General features: G+C 60.3%; 1 protein-coding gene across 1 annotated transcript in view; it reads left to right on the top strand.

The window, feature by feature from the left end:
- The window catches only part of ZC3H3 (zinc finger CCCH-type containing 3), a 62,507-nt gene extending 45,986 nt beyond the window's left edge, over window positions 1-16,521 (top strand). The window contains exons 5-12 of the mRNA XM_043484265.1: window positions 269-453; window positions 4,635-4,677; window positions 4,752-4,913; window positions 5,002-5,071; window positions 6,642-6,773; window positions 13,634-13,818; window positions 14,338-14,732; window positions 16,129-16,521. Coding sequence (XP_043340200.1) covers window positions 269-453; window positions 4,635-4,677; window positions 4,752-4,913; window positions 5,002-5,071; window positions 6,642-6,773; window positions 13,634-13,818; window positions 14,338-14,732; window positions 16,129-16,160 — 1,204 coding nt within the window. The 3' untranslated portion in view covers window positions 16,161-16,521. The remainder of the gene's footprint in view (window positions 1-268; window positions 454-4,634; window positions 4,678-4,751; window positions 4,914-5,001; window positions 5,072-6,641; window positions 6,774-13,633; window positions 13,819-14,337; window positions 14,733-16,128) is intronic.
- The last annotated feature ends 207 nt before the right edge of the window (window positions 16,522-16,728 follow it).

Below are 16,728 nucleotides of genomic sequence, written 5' to 3'. Positions count from 1 at the left end.
CGGAGGATGGGCAGAAGACCTTGCTGACCGCACAACACCGCTGTCCCAGAGTCAGGGTGCAGCACGGGGCGGCGTCCAGGAGGTGTTCCGGACACCGGTGACCCGCCAGGGCCGCCTTAGTGCTGGCACTGAGCGCTTTCCCCTCACAAAGGTGCCCCAGCCTCAGAGGTGGGGTTGAGGGTGCCACCTCCTGGGCCCGTGGACGGTGGGGGACAGAGGTCTTCTGACCGCCCCAGGGCTGAGCTGACGGGCCTTCCTATCTCTGCAGGTCCCTGGCACTGAACACCCTGCGTCCAGCTGCGGGTGGGAGAGCCCAGACCGGCTCCCCTCGGTGGCGGAGCAGAGGTTACCGCTGCATCGGAGGCGTCCTCTACAAGGTGTCGGCTAACAAGCTCTCCAAGACCTACAGCCGGCCCAGTGGGGACGGGGGTGGCAGGCCCCTGCTGCGCACAGGTGAGGCCCCTGGGGGGATGCTGTGCCTGTGCCCTTGTGAGGGCACCCCGACAGCGTCCTGGAACTGCCCCCGCCAAGGCGGCAGCGGCAGGGAGGCCCCCAGGGCGCGCCGGCTGCACCCAACTTGCGCTTGGCTGAGCCGCCTCTGATTTTCCGTGTTTTGCTCGGGGACAAAGGAGATGAGTCAGGTATGGTAAACACAGCCCATGTGAGCACCTGGGGCCGTGGCGCCTGATCGCATTGGCAACGCCTCCCAACCGTGCCCAGAAGCGCGGGCATCCCCGCGGCCCAGGGAGACAGGCCTCAGGGAAGGAAATGCTTCTGATTCGCTTATTGTACAAATTAACTAGAAAAGTATTTTGGTTTCAGTCCAATTTTACTCCTTTCCTTTTCTGTCAAAAAAAAGGTGGGGTTTGCAGGGGCTGTGGGGATTGTACAGGCCCAGCTACCCCCTGTCCTTAGCTTGACCCCCCCTAGAGGGGCAGAAGGGAGAAAAAGCCCAGCTCAGGAAGTAGGTGGGGCGTGGGGCCGGCTGGCACAGGAGACAGTGGAGGGCCCCCTGGAAGCTCCTTTCTGCCAGGCCGGGTGCACCGGGCCCCCCAGGACAGGCGCAGGGGGCTGGGGGCCCAGGGCTCTGCTCCCCCGCGCATCCTGCCCTGCTCCAGGAGCTGGGCTGTCTGTGGGCCTGCCCCCGCCATCTGCCCAGCCTCAGAAGCTTGCCTGGTGGCGCCGCAGGTGCAGGCCCCCTCTGCTGCCTTCACTGGGTGCACGTGGTCTGTGGGCCCCACATACAGCTCTGGGTGTCTCAGAGGGCAGGGGTCTCAGACGCCCCCTCTGTCCTCCCTGAACCTGGGGCCCGTACAGGGCTGCCCCAGCCAGGCGGTGTGCGTGGGGCCCTTCCACATGAGCCCACGAGGGCTGTGGAGCGACCAGGCCTCTCTGTGGGCCCTGCTCTCTGCCCCCTCGGGCTGGCCGCTGGGCGCTGGCCGCTGTGGCTCTCATGGAATCCTGGGCTGCACGTGAGGCCGATCCCAAATGGACTGGTGGGCTGTGGGGGCCACCCGTGACCTGGGCTGCTCCGCCCCCCAGGGCACCCGCCAGTGGGAGGAAGACACGGGTTTGCCCCCTCACAGTCCAGCAGCCCTGTCAGAGCCATCCGCCGGGCGCGGGGCCTGAGTCTGAGGCCACTGCCGCCTTGGGGCATGGTCAGGGCAGGAGGGGTCCGCCTTCGGGGTGCGGGGGTGCACCCCCCTCATCCGGGGGCCCCTCCGCTGGGGCTGGCAGCATGCTTCTCTCTGGGGAGTTGCCACGCTGCATGCTGAGCTCCGCAGAACCCACCTCCCCTGCAGAGCTGCGGGGGTGGGGGGGGGGTCCTGGCCTTCCCCATCCTTCTCCCTGGCCCCCCAGCCATCTCCCTGCCCACCTGCCCCCCCAGGCTGCCGCTGCCCACGCTCTGCTGACCAGTCAGCTAGGGCAGTCCCCCACCTCAGCCTGGGGGCAGGGAGGTGGGGTTTGGTGCACAGACCACAGGGCAGCCTGTCCTGGGGGCACGAGGCCGGCCAGCACAGCACCAGCTGCCTAGACCCACATCCGGTGGCCAGCTCCTGGCTGTAAGGAGGGTGGATTGCTCCCAGCTGTGGGAATGCCCACAGACTAGCAGCTCACTTAGATGAGTAATAATTAAAGAAATAAATTTTCTCCTCTGATGTCGACGGAACTGTGACTTCAGCAAGAAAGTGCAGCCCTCCTTGTGGGGCTTGGGGGCTCCATCCCCCCTCTCCTGGCTGCAGGCCTCTCAGCATAGCCTCAGCCCCGTCGGGGTGCCCACCATCCCAGGCCTTGTGGGGAAGAGCTGTGCCCTGCCTGTCTCTCAGCTCCAGGGGCAGGGCCTTCTAGCAGGCACACCTCACTTCCCCAGAACCCTGGAGCCAAGCACTTCCTCCTGGTCTGAAGTCTGCCTGCCTGCAGGACCCAGCCCAGGGCCTACTCCCCACAGGCTTTCGCCCGGAAGGACAGGTCAGCCCTAAGAGCCTGCGAGGCCCTGCAGTAGAGCAGACCCCAGTCCGCCTGCCCCAGCCCCCTCGCTCAGCCTGCGCTGTGGGGCTGGCTCCCAGGTTTGTTCTGAGCCTCAGGCCCCAGGCGTAGGCTGTGGGGGGCAGTCTCTCTGCCACCAGCCTTCCACTTCGGGCCCTGGGCAGGCGGGGGGTCTCTGCACCTCACCTGTAACCTGTGACCTGTCGCCCCCTCTGGGTGCTGCAGGGTCACGCAGAGCTGCATATGAGAGAGGGTCTCACCGGTTGGTCAGTCTGCCCCTGCGCATCCAAGGCCCTGCCCTGCGACCTCTGCCACTCCTGGACGCCTCTTCCCCAGGGTGGCGTGTTCCAGGGCATCATGGGCGGGCAGGGGCTGTGGGAGCTGGTGGTGCTTGCCCCTCTGTGCGCTCGGACCCCAGGGCCCTCAGCTGGGGCGGTGAGCCGCTGCCTGGGTTGGGAGGGGGTGGGGCGGCCTTGCTGCTCTATTTCGGGAAGACCCCTAGGAAGCGTGAGTTCTGCAGAAGGCTCAGCCCCCCTGCCCCCGAGGTTGCCAGGGTTTCCAGCTGAGCGTTTCGGCGCCTCTCAAGCCAGCTACTTTATGTGCATGTTTTAACACTGCAAAGCATTTGCAAAGGTGCCTCCTCCCGTTCCTGTAAAAATCCCTACCGAGGCCCACACTGACATTTTTTTAAGAGCCACTGTGGAAAGAGGCCTGAACCTAAGCACCCGCCAGAGGCCAGCGAACTCTGACGACGATGTCCCTGGGGGGCAGGCGCTGCCCCAGCATCACTGGCAGGCTGGGTGGCGGCCTGGGTGGCGGCCGGGAAGCCACACTCACTGACCGCTATCAGATTGCACTGTCACCCTCGGGCTAGCAGGTGGGGGCCACCACGTGCCGTCTGGACTGACCTCCGCTGCCACTGGACGATGGGTGTCCCCTGCCTGGAAACCAGAGTCCAGTACGGCCTGGAGCTGCCCCACGACCCCTCCCTGCCGGCCCCTCAGCTCTGGGCACCCCTCTCCTTTCCATGTCGTGTCCCCCCATTCAACCCTGTAATTCGGCCCCCTGGGCCTGGACCCCCGCAGGAGCGGCCTCCCTCCCAGGGGTTCCGCTGTACAGCCCTGGAGCCGCCTTCTAACCAGAGGAAACTGGGGCTCGGAGGAGCGCCCCAGCAGCGCAGTGCGGGCGCTGCCCAGAGCGCTCAGCCGGCGCGTGCCTGGGGTGGCGCTGGGCGCCCTGTGGTGAGCCGGGGGAGGGCCCTCCAGGTGGCGCGGGGGCCACCTGCCCAGGCCTGCCCCAGGGCCGCCTCCAGGCCGGGCAGCTTGGGGACGTCCCCTTTTAAACCAGGAATGCTTTGTCATCGCCTCAGGTCCCTAGAATTTCTGAGTGATGTCACTTGTGCCTCCTGTGGGAAACCCGATCTGGTCTGGGGAGGGTCACATGTGTTTTGAGGAGCTGTGGCTGTCCCGAGCAGCTCTCACCCTGCCTGCCCGCCTTGGTCCTGGGGACTGCCCGGGTATCTAAATGTCAGGCGGGAGCTGCAGGTTAGCCTGGCCGCGTGTCCACCTGTCTTCCTGTCACCACGGATCACACCGTCAACGACTCCCCTTCGGGCCACAGTCAGTGACCTCAGAGAGGCCCTGCTTGGTCTGCGCACTTGGGGTTTTGAGGAGTGTTTTGCGGGGTGCCTCCACAGTTTCAGGAGCGGGGTGTCACGTGAGGCAGGTCAGCCCGCAGCCTGCTCCTCAGGCCATCCTGGTTTCCAGGCAGGGGACACCCATCTTCCGGTGGGTTTCAGCTTTTGTGGAGGATTTCAGCATTTGTGGCCATACGTTTCTTAGCTTCTATTTTACAGTGCTTTAAACAAGTCCTTCTTAGCTGCTGCAAAACCGAGTGGCATTCTGAGACCCCACTCGGGTCCCATGTCCCTGGGCTCTGCTCCAAGCAGAGGGAGGTGGCAGGGAGGCCACCTCCTGTTCCTCTGACCACCCGCTTTGAGGCAGGACCACTGGCCAGACACCAGGGTGGCCTCTGCCGGCTCCCCTTGGCTTCTTCCCTGCCCTGGCCGGGGTGGCCTGGCTGGTGAGCAGGGGGAGGGCAGAGCCCTGGGCGGTGGGCCTGGAGTGACCCAGCCTCTCCTCCCACAGGCCGCATGGACCCTGCCGGCAGCTGCAGCCGTTCCCTGGCCAGGTATGTGCCTCGGGGTTGGGGGGCTCCCCGGCCTCCTGGCCTGCTGGGGCTCACAGCTCTCTCCCTGCCCCTAGCCGGGCCGTGCAGCGCAGCCTGGCCATCGTGCGGCAGGCGCGGCAGCGGCGGCGACGGCGGAAGGAGGAGTACTGCATGTACTACAACCGCTTCGGCCGGTGCAACCGTGGCGAGCGCTGTCCCTACGTTCACGACCCTGAGAAGGTGGCCGTGTGCACCAGGTGCGCCCCCACCCCAAGGCGGGCCCGGGGCGGCGTGGGGCCAGGGCTGTCCGAGGCTCCATCCCTCAGACCCGCCCTGTGTGCGCAGGTTTGTCCGGGGCACCTGCAAGAAGACGGACGGGACCTGCCCCTTCTCCCACCACGTCTCTAAGGAGAAGGTGAGCGTCCCCCCTTACCTGGGGCTGGCGCAGCCCCAAGGGTCTGCCCCTCCACCCTGCTAGGCTCACCTGGGCTCCTCTCCCCTCTCCCATCCCCCACACGCCCAGTGGGGGGCCCCCCCACCAGGTGCGCCAGCGGTGGGAGAGGGAGGCGCACAGCTGTGTCAGCCCTCCTGTCCGGGCAGCTGAAGTCAGGGGTCTGTGGCGGCTGCTGGTGTCCTGCCAGCCCCGAGCGGGGGTTGTGGCGGGCCCGGGGAGGCGCTGCTGCTGCTACAGCTTTTCCCCTTGAGGGACTTGGGAAGAATCAGCATTTTTCTCCCTAATAGAGCTTCGAAACTCTGTTGTGAGCAATTTGGAAATTCACGTCGAGTTTCGGGTTCATTAACTCCGGCTTTGGAGCCAGCACAGGCTCTGAGCTGTCTGAGGAGGACGCCCCGCACCAGCGCCCTGAATTAATGTTATTGTTATTTGTGTGGACGTGCTGGGTGCAAACAAGGTTAATTGAAATGAGAATGCAGTTTCCTCTTGATAGCGGCGCTGACAGCTAGGAGGAGTTCCGTTTGGTGCAAGAGTTGGCTTTATTATCCCTTTTTATTAGCGCTAATTTGGGCCCTGTATCAAAACGCACATTAAGGGAATTGTCTGCAGCCGTGGCTCCGCCAGCCCCAGGCCGGCCGCTCCCTTCTGCGCTGCAGTTAAAAGACAATTAAAAATAAACTCTCCTCGCTAAATCACCCTTTGTTTCTCTGCTTCCTCCCTCCTTCCCTCCTCGGCTACAGTCATACCCCCCACCCCCCCCAGCTCCCCTACCTCCTTCCAGAGAAGTGAAGCCCCTGTGTGTCCTCTGGAGGCAGGAGAGCGCCCGGTGGGTGCAGTGGGCACCACATGGATGGGGCAGGCAGGGCTGACAGCGCAGGGAGGGGCCGGGAGAGGTGCGCAGCGTGAGACCTGCAGGGCCACAGCTGTGTGAGCTCCTGGCAGGGTTCCCCCACCCCAGGAGGCTGGCCTGCAGGCGGAGGTGGGCTGCCCACCTGTGTCCCCCGCCAGGTCTCCCCTGGGCCGGCCTGCCCCCTGCCAGGCCCCTATGGTGCCCGCCCCTGGTCAGTGCCAGCAGAGCCCCCACAAGGGTTGCTCCAGCTCACGGACGCTGCCAGGTGCCCACCTGTCGGGCAGCTGGAAAGCCTGCTGGATGTCAGGCCCTGTAGGCCGTCATCCCGCTGGAGCACCCGCACGCTGCCTCCCTTTTCCCCTGCCCTGCTCTTCTGGGTGCCGGCCCCCTCCAGGCCCCCACAGCCCCGCAGCCCAGAGCAGGCAGGCTCGGGGCAGGTGGCGGACTTGGGGACAGCACATCTGGGCCTGAGCCATCCCGCTGGCTGGGTCACCGTCTCTGTCCTCACGTGACCGCAAGCCCGGGCGGCCTTGCCCCCGGGGAGGCTGGGGGTCCCACGTCGGGATGGGCCAGTCTGTGTGGCTCACGCCCGGTGGTGGAGCCCTGGGTGGGCCCTGCCTGAGGCGGGGCACGGAGGGCGGCCGGGGTGCTGCCCTGGGCCTCACTGCCTCCGCCCCGCAGATGCCCGTCTGCTCCTACTTCCTGAAGGGCGTCTGCAGCAACAGCAACTGCCCCTACAGCCACGTGTACGTGTCCCGCAAGGCGGAGGTCTGCACCGACTTCCTCAGAGGCTACTGTCCTCTGGGCGCCAAGGTAAGGGGCCTGGGGTGGGGGGCGCCGGGGGCCAGGCCCACCCTGCCTTGGGGGCCTGTCCTCCCCACCTGCTTCAGCCCCGCTGCTCCGGGGAAGACCCCACCCACCCTGGGCAGCAGGTCCCGGTGCCCGAGGGGGGGCCTCCTCACCAGCCCAGGGGCCTCAGCACGCCTCGCTGCCTCCTCGTCCACAGGCCACGGGTGCTCGTGAGTGACCACCCTGCCTCGGGGCCTGTGGCTGCCCTGGGGGCGCAGGCCGGGCCCTGAGCCCGGGGAGTGCACGTCTCTGCAGGCCAGCTCTCCGTCCCGGCCGGGCTTCGCCCTGTGGGGAGCACGGCGGGAGCACCGCTGCTCCCCTGCTGGCCCCGAGGAGGCCCCTCCTGCAGAGGTGGGGCCCGGCTGGCGGCTCCAGAGCAGCCCAGGGGGGTGGGGCGGGGGCGCAGGACCCCCACGGAGGCTGTGGGTGATTATTGTAAAAGATTCCAATGTAAATGAAAATATCAAGGCGATATTTAAGTTCTGCTTCTATTAGTGGAAGTGCTTACTGCGTGCGTTTCGGCGTGTGGGCGCTGCGTGGCTGCCACATGATGGATAGCGGCTTGTAATTATAGATGGGAAAAGCGCTGAGCAGGCCGGATCCAGCAGGGGTGGAGGCAGCAGCCTGGGCTGGCGAGGGTTAATTTTATTCTCTAAATGATATAAAAAGTGCTGAGTCGTCACCTTGCTCCTGAAGTGGAAGTCCTCAGATGGGCCCCAGAGAGTTTATAATATTCCACTGAATCAAGTGGAATTGTTAACCTTGCTTCATAAAGCGCTGGCTTGTTAAAGACACGCGTCCCCTTTTCTTGTGAATAATTTAAGCTGGAATAGATCCCTGTCCTTCATCTTAAGGGGCCACACTCTACTCCTGGGTCTGGGGCTCAATGGTCAGCTGCTCCTCAGTTTGTCCCTCCGGACTCTCAGACACTCGGGGACACGGCCAGCCTTCTGTGAGCCGCCGGATGTCCCAGCGACTGCCTCACGCTTGCTCTGCCACTCCTGGCGCTGCTGCCGAGTCCGCGCGTGTGTCGAGGAGACACCGAGGGCAGTGTTACAGCGCTGCTGCTTGGTCTTCCAGATGAGTGCCCAGCACGGAGCACCGGCCCCTGCGTCACCAGTGCTGCCCTCCGCCCCGGCCTGCCCACTCAGGTGTCTGTGGCACTGTGGGCCAAGGACTCCTCGCAGACCCATGCTGCCCACACAGCCCCCAGGGCGCTTTCTGGCCGGAGGCCCGCCCCTGCCTTGGCCTGGAGCGCCGCACCTCCAGGCCCCCTGGCCCCATCCTTGGTTTGAAACTCGCGGTCTGGGTGCGCGCTGCAGCTAGGGCTCACCTCTCCAGGCCCTCCTGGAGCAGAGCAGACCTGAGCATGGGTATCATCCACAGGTGCCTCTGTAGCGACAGGGACTCCCCCACCCTCGTGCTCCCTGGCCGGTTCTCCACAACTGCCTCATCTCTCTGTCCCCCGCGTGTGTCAGTGGCCCACCCCCGCCACCGCCTGCCCTGCAGAAGCTCCTTGTCCTCTGGACGTCTTCCTTTGAAATCACAGACAGTGTCTCCGTGTCAGTTCAGTTCAGTTGCTGAATCGGGTCTGACTCTCTGTGACCCCGTGGAATGCAGCACGCCAGGCTTCCCTGTCCATCACCAACTCCTGGAGTTTACTCAAACTCATGTCCATCAAGTCGGTGATAACATCCAACCATCTCATCCTCTGTCGTTCCCTTCTCCCCCTGCCTTCAGTTCTTCCAGCATCAGTCTTTTCTAATCTTAACAGCTTTACTGAGATAGAATTCACATCCCATACAAATCACCCATTTAAGTGCACAGTACTGTGGGTTTTGTGTATTACATTTTTAATTTTAGCAGAATTTGCCATTTTTAAGTGTACAGTTCAGTGGTGTTAATTACACTGACAATATTATACAACCACCACTATCTGTTTCCAAAACTTTTTCATCACCCCAAACAATCTCTAAACGCATGGCAATGACTCCGTGTTCCCCCGTCTCTCCACCTCCTGGCAACCACAAATCAACATTTTGTCTCCATGAATGTGCCTATTCTAGGTATTTAACATAGGTGGAATCTTATAGTATTTGCCCAAATCTTTTTTGTATCAGTTGAGATGATCATGTGGGTTTTTTCCCCTTCATTCTATTAAGATGGTCAATCAGACATACTGACCACAAGTATATTGATTGATTTTTGGATGTTGAACCATCTTTGCATTCTGAGAATAAATCCCACTGGATCATAGTATATAATCTTTTTAATACGCCACTAGTCTAGTTTTGTAGTATTTTGTTGAGGATTTTGACATCTGTATTCATAATAATGTCGATCTATAATTTCCTTTTCTTATAGTATCTCTGTATGCTTTTGGAATCAAGGTAAGGCTAGCCTTGTAGATTGTTTTGGCTGTGTGTGAGATTTGTTTGTGTTCGGAAGTATTCTCTCATCTTCTGTGTTTTTGGAGGAATTTGAAAAGAATAGGTATTAATTCTTTACATGTTTAGTATGATTCACCTGTTGAAACCATCTAGTCTTGGGCTTTTCTTGGTTGGGAGGTTTTATGATTACCTGATTCAATCTCTGTACTATACAGTTGACCCTTGAATACCACCGCACCCCCAACACAGTATAAAATCTGCCTGTAACTTTATAGTCAGCCCACCACATGCACTGTCCCCATGCCAGCAGCTCTTGGTATGGAATCAGTTCCTGCTGAAACCTGGACTCTTGGCTGTCCCACGAGTCTGGGTCTTATTTAGATAGCCCCAGGTTGCTGCTGTTCAGTCGCTCAGTTGTGTCTGAGTTTGCGGCCCCATGGACTACAGCACACTGGGCATCCCTGTCGATCACTGTCTCCTGGAGCTTGCTCAGATTGATGTGCATTGAGTCAGTGATGCCATCCAACCAACTCATCCTCTGTCATCCCCTTCTCCTCCTGCCTTCAGTCATTCCCAGCATCAGGGCCTTTTCCAACGAGTTGGCTCTTGGCATCAGGTGGATGGATAAGTACTGGAGCTTCAGCTTCAACATGAGTCCTTCCAATGAATATTCAGGGTTGATTTCCTTTAGTATTGATTGGTTTGATCGCCCTGCAGTCCAAGGGACTCTCAAGAGTCTTTTCCAGCACCACAGTTCAAAAGCATCAGTTCTTCAGTGCTCAGCCTTGTGGTCCAGCTCTCACATCCATACATAACTCCTGGAAAAACCACAGCTTTGACTACAGGGACCTTTGTCAGTTGTTTGAGCTTTGGGATAAGTCATAACAAGGAAGCAGATTCCTTCACTTTTTTCTTCCTTGTGGCTGTTTTAACTATTCTTGCCCATTTATCCTTCCGGAAATGTATTTTAAATTCCAGGTAAGGTTTTTAGAGATGGAATTTGAATTCGGGTTGTCTTGAACCTGTGCCTTAGTTTGGTGAGAACTGGTCTCACCGGTCTCTACAGTCAGTCTCCTGTCTATGATCAAGGCACTGTCTCTGTGACACAGACTCTCCTTTGACGTTTGATAAAATTCTTGCTTGTCTTACCTCTGTTAAGTTTATTTCTGTCACATTTTTTATTATTATTATAAAGAGCTAGTTTTTAAATGTTATTTTCTGACTGTTCATTGGTTACGGACATATGATTTTTAATATTGATTTTGTTTCCATCAGTGTTGCTAAATTATATTAATAATTGTAGTAATTTATCCATGGGACTTAGTCTTTTGGGTTTTTCTACATAAACAATCATATCTTTTCCAAATAATGACCGTGTTTTCTTCCTTTTGAGTTTAAATGCCTTTTCTTTTTCTGCCCTGCCTATAAGCCCAGTGAGATAGTAACTCACGGCCATGGGCCTCCAGCTGCACCCCTTGGTGAGTGATGATGATGGTTTCTAGAAGGTTCTATATCAAGCTAAGAAAGCTCCCTTTTATCGCTAATTTGCTAAACTTTGAGTTGATGCTGAATTTTATGAAGCTCTTCTTTCTTGCCTCTCAAGGTGATCATGTGATTCCTTTCTCTTAGGTTGCTAATGTGCTAATTTCGATTCCCTGATTTTCTAACGTTAAACTAACCTTGCATTCCTGAGATAACCTCAGCTTGGTCCTGACATGGCCTTTTTACATATTTCAGGACTCAGTTTACTTATGATTTGCATAGAACTTGTGGATTGTTGTTCATGCAGTTGTCCTGAAGGTTGTTTGATCATCTTGCTGTGATCAGGCTCCAGTTTTAAGACCCCTTCGGCTGAGTAGACTGAGCTGAGTGGTCTCTGCTCTCCTCTTTTGTGGGCCGGTTCATGGGAAGTTGGTGGTGCATTCTTGAATATCTGGTAGAACCACCGTGAAACCCTGGGCTGGCACTTGCCTTATTTTTTTAACTACTGATTCAAATTCCTTTATGGTCATAGGAATATTCATTTAGATTTAATGTCAGTTTTTGGCAGTTTTTCTAGAATTTGTAGATTTTGTCTGTGTTTTCAAATTTATTGGCATAAAATTTGTTCATTGTATCACCTTCTGCAGCACCAGAAGTTAACGACACTTTTGTCATTCCTAATATAGTTTATATGTTCCTTTTCTCTCTGTGTCCTTCTGTCTGCTTTCTTTTATTTATTTTTCTGTTTTGCCCTGACTTGAGGTGTTTCCTCTTTGCTAATGTAAGACTCTGAGGCTGAGGGCTTTGCTCCAAGCACTCCTTTAGCTCTAGTCCATCAACTTTGATGGGTTGTTTTAGTGTTGTCATTTAAATATCACCTAATTTCTGTTGCTTCTTGACTGACTGACGCATTATTTAGCAGTGACTTTCTTTATTTCCGGGCTTCCCTAGTAGTTCAGATGGTAAAGCGTCTGCCTGCAATGCAGGAGACCCGAGTTCGATCCCTGGGTCGGGAGGATCCCCTGGAGAAGGAAATGGCAACCCACTCCAGTATTCTTGCCTGGGGAATTCCATGAACAGAAGAGCCTGGCAGTCTATAATCCCAGGAATTTTCCTTATTTCCAGCTCTACGGGGCGCATGGGGCAGGGGCAGGGGTGCTGGGTTTGCTTTTTCCTCAGTAACCTTTCTCTAAGGATGGCAGGGGGCCTCTGAGGTCTGAGACCAGCCCTGCACCCACCACATCTCTGTGTAGACTTTCCTCCATCATTGCACCTGCTCAGTAGTTCTTGGATGATTTCAGAAAGTTCTTTACGTTTAAGCCTAGATTTCGGTTGTTCTGGGAGGACAGTCAGTTCAGACCAGCCATCTCTAGTCCCACAGTCAACCGGATGTGAACCGCATGTGGGATTCCACAGTTTCTAGTGCCGCCAGAAGAAAGGGAGACAGAAACAGCTGGAATGAGTTTATGTGACCCAGTAGCTCACAGATGTCATTGTGCAGTCAGGGAGGAAACCGAGGTGCTGCCTTTTACCGGGTCCCTCTGTGCTGGGTCCCGCCTCCCGTGTGTCGCTCCTGTTGAGCCACTGGGCTGAGGGCCACCACAGGACGGCACAGCGAGCACCCTCCAGCCACCTCTCTGCACCCAGCCCAGCGTGGGCTCTTCGCCCAGAGGGCCTGCCCATCCCTCTGCCTGCCCAGACTCCCCTCGTTCCCCAGGAGGCCCCGCTGCAGCATGTGCCACCGAGGGGACCACTGGGATTCAGTGCAGAGGGCCCTTGGCTCCAGGGCTGGGGGAGCAGGTGTTGGGGAGCAGGGCTGGGTCTGCCCAGCACAGGGAGGGGTAGCCATCTGGGTGCGGGGGTGCTAACTGCCTGTCTTAACACCAGCCCCAGGCACCAGTGTGAAGGGCCTCTGGTTCCTGCGTGGCAGCCGAGGGCCAGGTGTGGGGACGAGAATGGGGTCAGTGCCCAGATCCTGCTCACGGAATGGGCACAGTCTCCGTGGGGTCCTCGGCCGGCTTTGGGGTGCTGGGAGCCAGGTCGACATCTGGGGCTCAGAGGACATGTGCCCAGTGGGGGTGACGGGTCCAGAAGGAAGTGGTTTTTTTTTTTTTTTTTTGGAAGTGGTCTTGAGGCTGTTGCCATGACACTTCCAGTGGCTGTGCCAGGGGGCACCCTCGAGCTGCTCAGGCACCAGGGCTGGTTTTAAACTTGACTCCGGGTGTTCTTGCCTGGAGATCCCATGGACAGAGGAGCCTGGTGGGCTACAGTTCATGGGGTCACACAGTCAGACACGATGGAGCGCCTGAGTGCACACAGGGTGGTTTTGGGTGGGTTTGGGTTCTACTTGCAGAGGTTTCCATCTGGGTCTCTTTCAGGCATGTCACCTGTCACCTGGTCAGCATGAAGGTGGCTTCCTCCTCCTGGGTGGTGCCCACTGAGCCAGCTGTTAGGGGTGGGAGAATAGGCCCCCTCCTCTAGGAGGACCAGGCAAGAAGCAGGCACACGGCAGGGCTTCAGTTCCCACCGTGGGGGCAGGGGGGCTATGGAGAGGCAGGCCTTGGGTCCAGGCTCTATGCTCCCTGTGGGCCTGGTGGGCAGAGCTGAGGCCACCTGTTTCCCTGACCTGCCTGACGGTGCACCCCCCGTGGGGTGCCCCCACCCTGGTCCTCTGCCAGGACAGGTGGGCTGCTGTCAGGAGAAGGGGGTAGCGCCCTGGGAATCCCCACCCCAGCCTCAGTCCAGGCCCAGGGCCAGGCTGGGTGGTGCTGGTACAACCAGGGCAGTGCCCTTGAGCCTCAGACTGACCGCGCCCTGGGGCCTCTCTGGCCTGAGGACCTCAGCCCCCCAGCAGGAACGCTTCAGCTTGAGCCCCACTGGGCGGAGCGGGCGGGGCCTCCACGTGGTGCCGAGGCCCCACCGGCTCGCCCAGCTGCGCCCCTTCTCCCACAGTGCAAGAAGAAGCACACGCTGCTGTGCCCCGACTTCTCCCGCAGGGGCGCGTGCCCCCGCGGCGCCCAGTGCCAGCTGCTCCACCGCGGCCCGAGGCGCCCGGGCCGGCGGGCCGCCACCCCCACGGCCCCGGAGCCCAGCAGCACGCCCCCCAGGAGCAGGGCTTCCACCAGCCACGGGCCCAGGTGACGGGGACTGTTGGTGTGGCATGTGTAGGCTCGGGGTGGGGGCAGGAGGGAGCCCTGCACCCCCGCCCAGTCTGGGGGCTTCATGCCCCCAAAGAAACTTCTGTCAAAGATGGGGAAGTGACCTCCAGAGGTGCCCCACCCCCGGTCCTCAGGCTGGACAAGCCAAGAGCATCCTTGACCCACCCCACTCTCCGGGCAGGGGAGGTCCTGGGCGATGCTTGTGGCTGGGCCTCACGGTGTGCTCCCCTGCCTGCACGTGTGGGAGCCCGTGTGGACAGGGAAGGCTCCAGGAGGCGAGGACAGCGTCAGCATGCAGCCGCTGGAGGCCCTGAAGTGTCACCAGCCTGTCCTTGGGCCCACAGGCCCGCCTTGAACCTGCGTGGCAATGCCTGATAGCTGCTGGGCGGGAGTGGGTGGGGAGGGACGGGCGGTGTGCAGGTGGTGGACCAACACCCTCTGGACCCCGCCTGCCCCACGCCGCCCCCCTGACACCCTGCTCCTTTCCCGTTCCTGCAGGAAGCCCTCGGCCACCCTGCGCCCTGCCAGACGGATGTCCAGTCCCCCCAGCTCCATGGCTGCTGGCTCGATCTCGCCCCCTTCCTCCCCACGGGTGTTAGCTGCAGCTTCCCCCTCCTCCTCCTCCTCTCCCTCCTCCTCCTCTCCCTCCTCCTCCTCTCCCTCCTCCTCCTCCTCTCCCTCCTCCTCCCCCTCCCGCTCCTCCCCCTGCCCCCCCTCGGCTTCCCTGTCCTTGGAGCCAGAGGAGCTGTCTCTGCAGGCAGCCTCGGTCTCGGCGGGAGCGGGCTCCAGCGGCCTCTCCAAGCTGCCCTCCTTCATCGCCCTGCAGTCCTCGCCCAGTCCTGGAGGCCAGCTCACGGCCCGGGCTCCCAGGAGCGCCCCCTCCAAGGACTCAGGTAGGCAGCCCACCTCTGGCCGCGCGCACCTCAGGCCTGTGGGTCAGCCTGGGGGGCCCGCTGGTCCTGGGGAGCCAGCGGCATGTTCTCTGGCATGGCAGGTGCGCGCCTGCGGGCCCACAGGGCGGGCGCAAGGTGCAGGCACAGAGCGCCGCTCACAGACTGCCCAGCCGAGGGCTGATTTAATTAGAAAGCACCCATTTCTGTTAATTTGTTCTGGAAGATCACCGCACACTCCTGGAGAGAACAGATGTTTCCTCTCCCCCGATGAACATTTGGGGCTTGGTAAATGGCTCCACTCAGCCTTGTTTAGGAGAGAAAAGAGGATTTTATGGCTGCAAACGACCCTTTCTGTAAACATTTTACAGCTCTCTGCGCGTTTGAGTGACGATAAACCCCACGCAGCTCGGCGGGCTGCAAATTTGCGACCATACGGCTATCATTTTATTGTCATATTTCACGGTCGTAATGTTAACGTGAGATGCTTGCTGCAGCCTCCTCTCCCAGCTCTGCTGAGCGAGCTTACACGCCGCCTGCTGAGCCCCCAAGCCAGGGGCACCGAGCTGTGGCCAGGCCCTCCGTGGCCAGGATGCCCTGAGGGCGGGAGGAAGGAGCAGATAGCCCCAAGCCACCAGCGTTTTAATTTTCGTTCTTTAATTACGTCGGGGAACCCTGCAACCAGCCCTAGAATCAGAGGCAGCAAGCAGGGTTGCGGGGCAGGTGACTGTCAACCTCCACGGCTGGGGCCCAGTGGCCGTCCTTCCCTGCCCAGGCCTTGCCGGCTTCCTGGGGGCCTGAGGGGCAGGCTGAGGGGCCCGGGGCTCTGGCTGGCTGAGCAGGTGACTGGGGTCCTTGGCCCTGCAGTGGGGTCCTAGGAGGAGACGCGAGCTTGCAGGGGGCACGCGGACAATGCTGGCCTGTGGGCAGCTGGTTTGCCAGCCTGTGAGGTCTCCAGGAGTGTCCTCGGTGGGGAGAGGCACCGGGGTGCCCAGTGGGCGTGGGGCCAAGGGCGGCAGCCTGCTCGGTCCTGGGAAGCCTCTCCCACCCTAGCCCTGCAGCCCCGGCCGGTCTGCGGGGCCCTGGCCCCCAGCAGCTGCTCGCACACACCCTGGCTTTCTGTGTGGAAGGCGCTGTCTGGCAGCGCCAGACACCCGTCCGGGTGTGAGCCTGAGCTGTGTGTGCAGGCCGCCGGCTCCCGGTGCTCACAGCTCAGCTGCAGGCTGCTGAGCTCCTGCGGGGCCGCCCCCTGCCCAGGGCCAGGCCTGGGCCTGCTCCATGCGGGACCCCGGGCCATGCAGTGGGTGGTGTCCCAGCCCCCTTCCAGTTTCCAGCGAGCCCTGACCCAGAGGCCTTGAGGGGGCCCTCCTATGCCTGACCTTTGGCCTTCTTGGAACAGGGAAGTCGCTGCACATCAAGCCGCGTCTGTGAGGGCCCAGGGGGCCAGCCCGCGCCTACCTCAGCCCTGTCCCGAGAGGAGGGAGGCTCCGTCTGCCACCGCCCCAGACGAGGGGCCACCTGCCACGGAGTGCCCCCGGAGGCAGCAGGGCAGTCCCCTTGCCTGCCTGGCTCTCAGCCCTGTGTGACCAGTGCCCATGCCTGGCCCCCCTCAGGCTGGGCCCCACCACCTCCCCACCCCTGGGCCTTCAGCCTTGTCCCAGGGGGTGCCCGGCAGGGCTCCCCCGTGCGATGCCTACCCTGTCCTCCTGCAGGCCTCCTGCTGCAGGAGAGACTGCTGGGTGGGCCTCCCTGGCGGGTACTTTGTGTTCAGCAATAAAGGTTCTGTCCTGTGTTTGCTTGGCTGTCCCGACCGTTGCCTCTGCTGCCTTGCCTGCTGAGCACAGTGCAGGTGGACGCACAGGGCCCAGGGGTCCCAGAGCCTCCCCCAGGTGCGACTCCAGAGGGCCTGGAGGCCTGAGGTGGAGGGAAAGGTGAGGGGTATGCCCCAGAGCCTCCTCCAGCCCCCGCCGCCCACCTGGCCCGGCCTCTGGGCGGGTAC

Source organism: Cervus canadensis, chromosome 12 (genome assembly GCF_019320065.1).
Source record: "Cervus canadensis isolate Bull #8, Minnesota chromosome 12, ASM1932006v1, whole genome shotgun sequence".
Classification (NCBI taxonomy): domain Eukaryota; kingdom Metazoa; phylum Chordata; class Mammalia; order Artiodactyla; family Cervidae; genus Cervus; species Cervus canadensis.
Note: the sequence above shows the minus strand (reverse complement) of the source record. Positions and strands in the feature narration are given on the sequence as shown.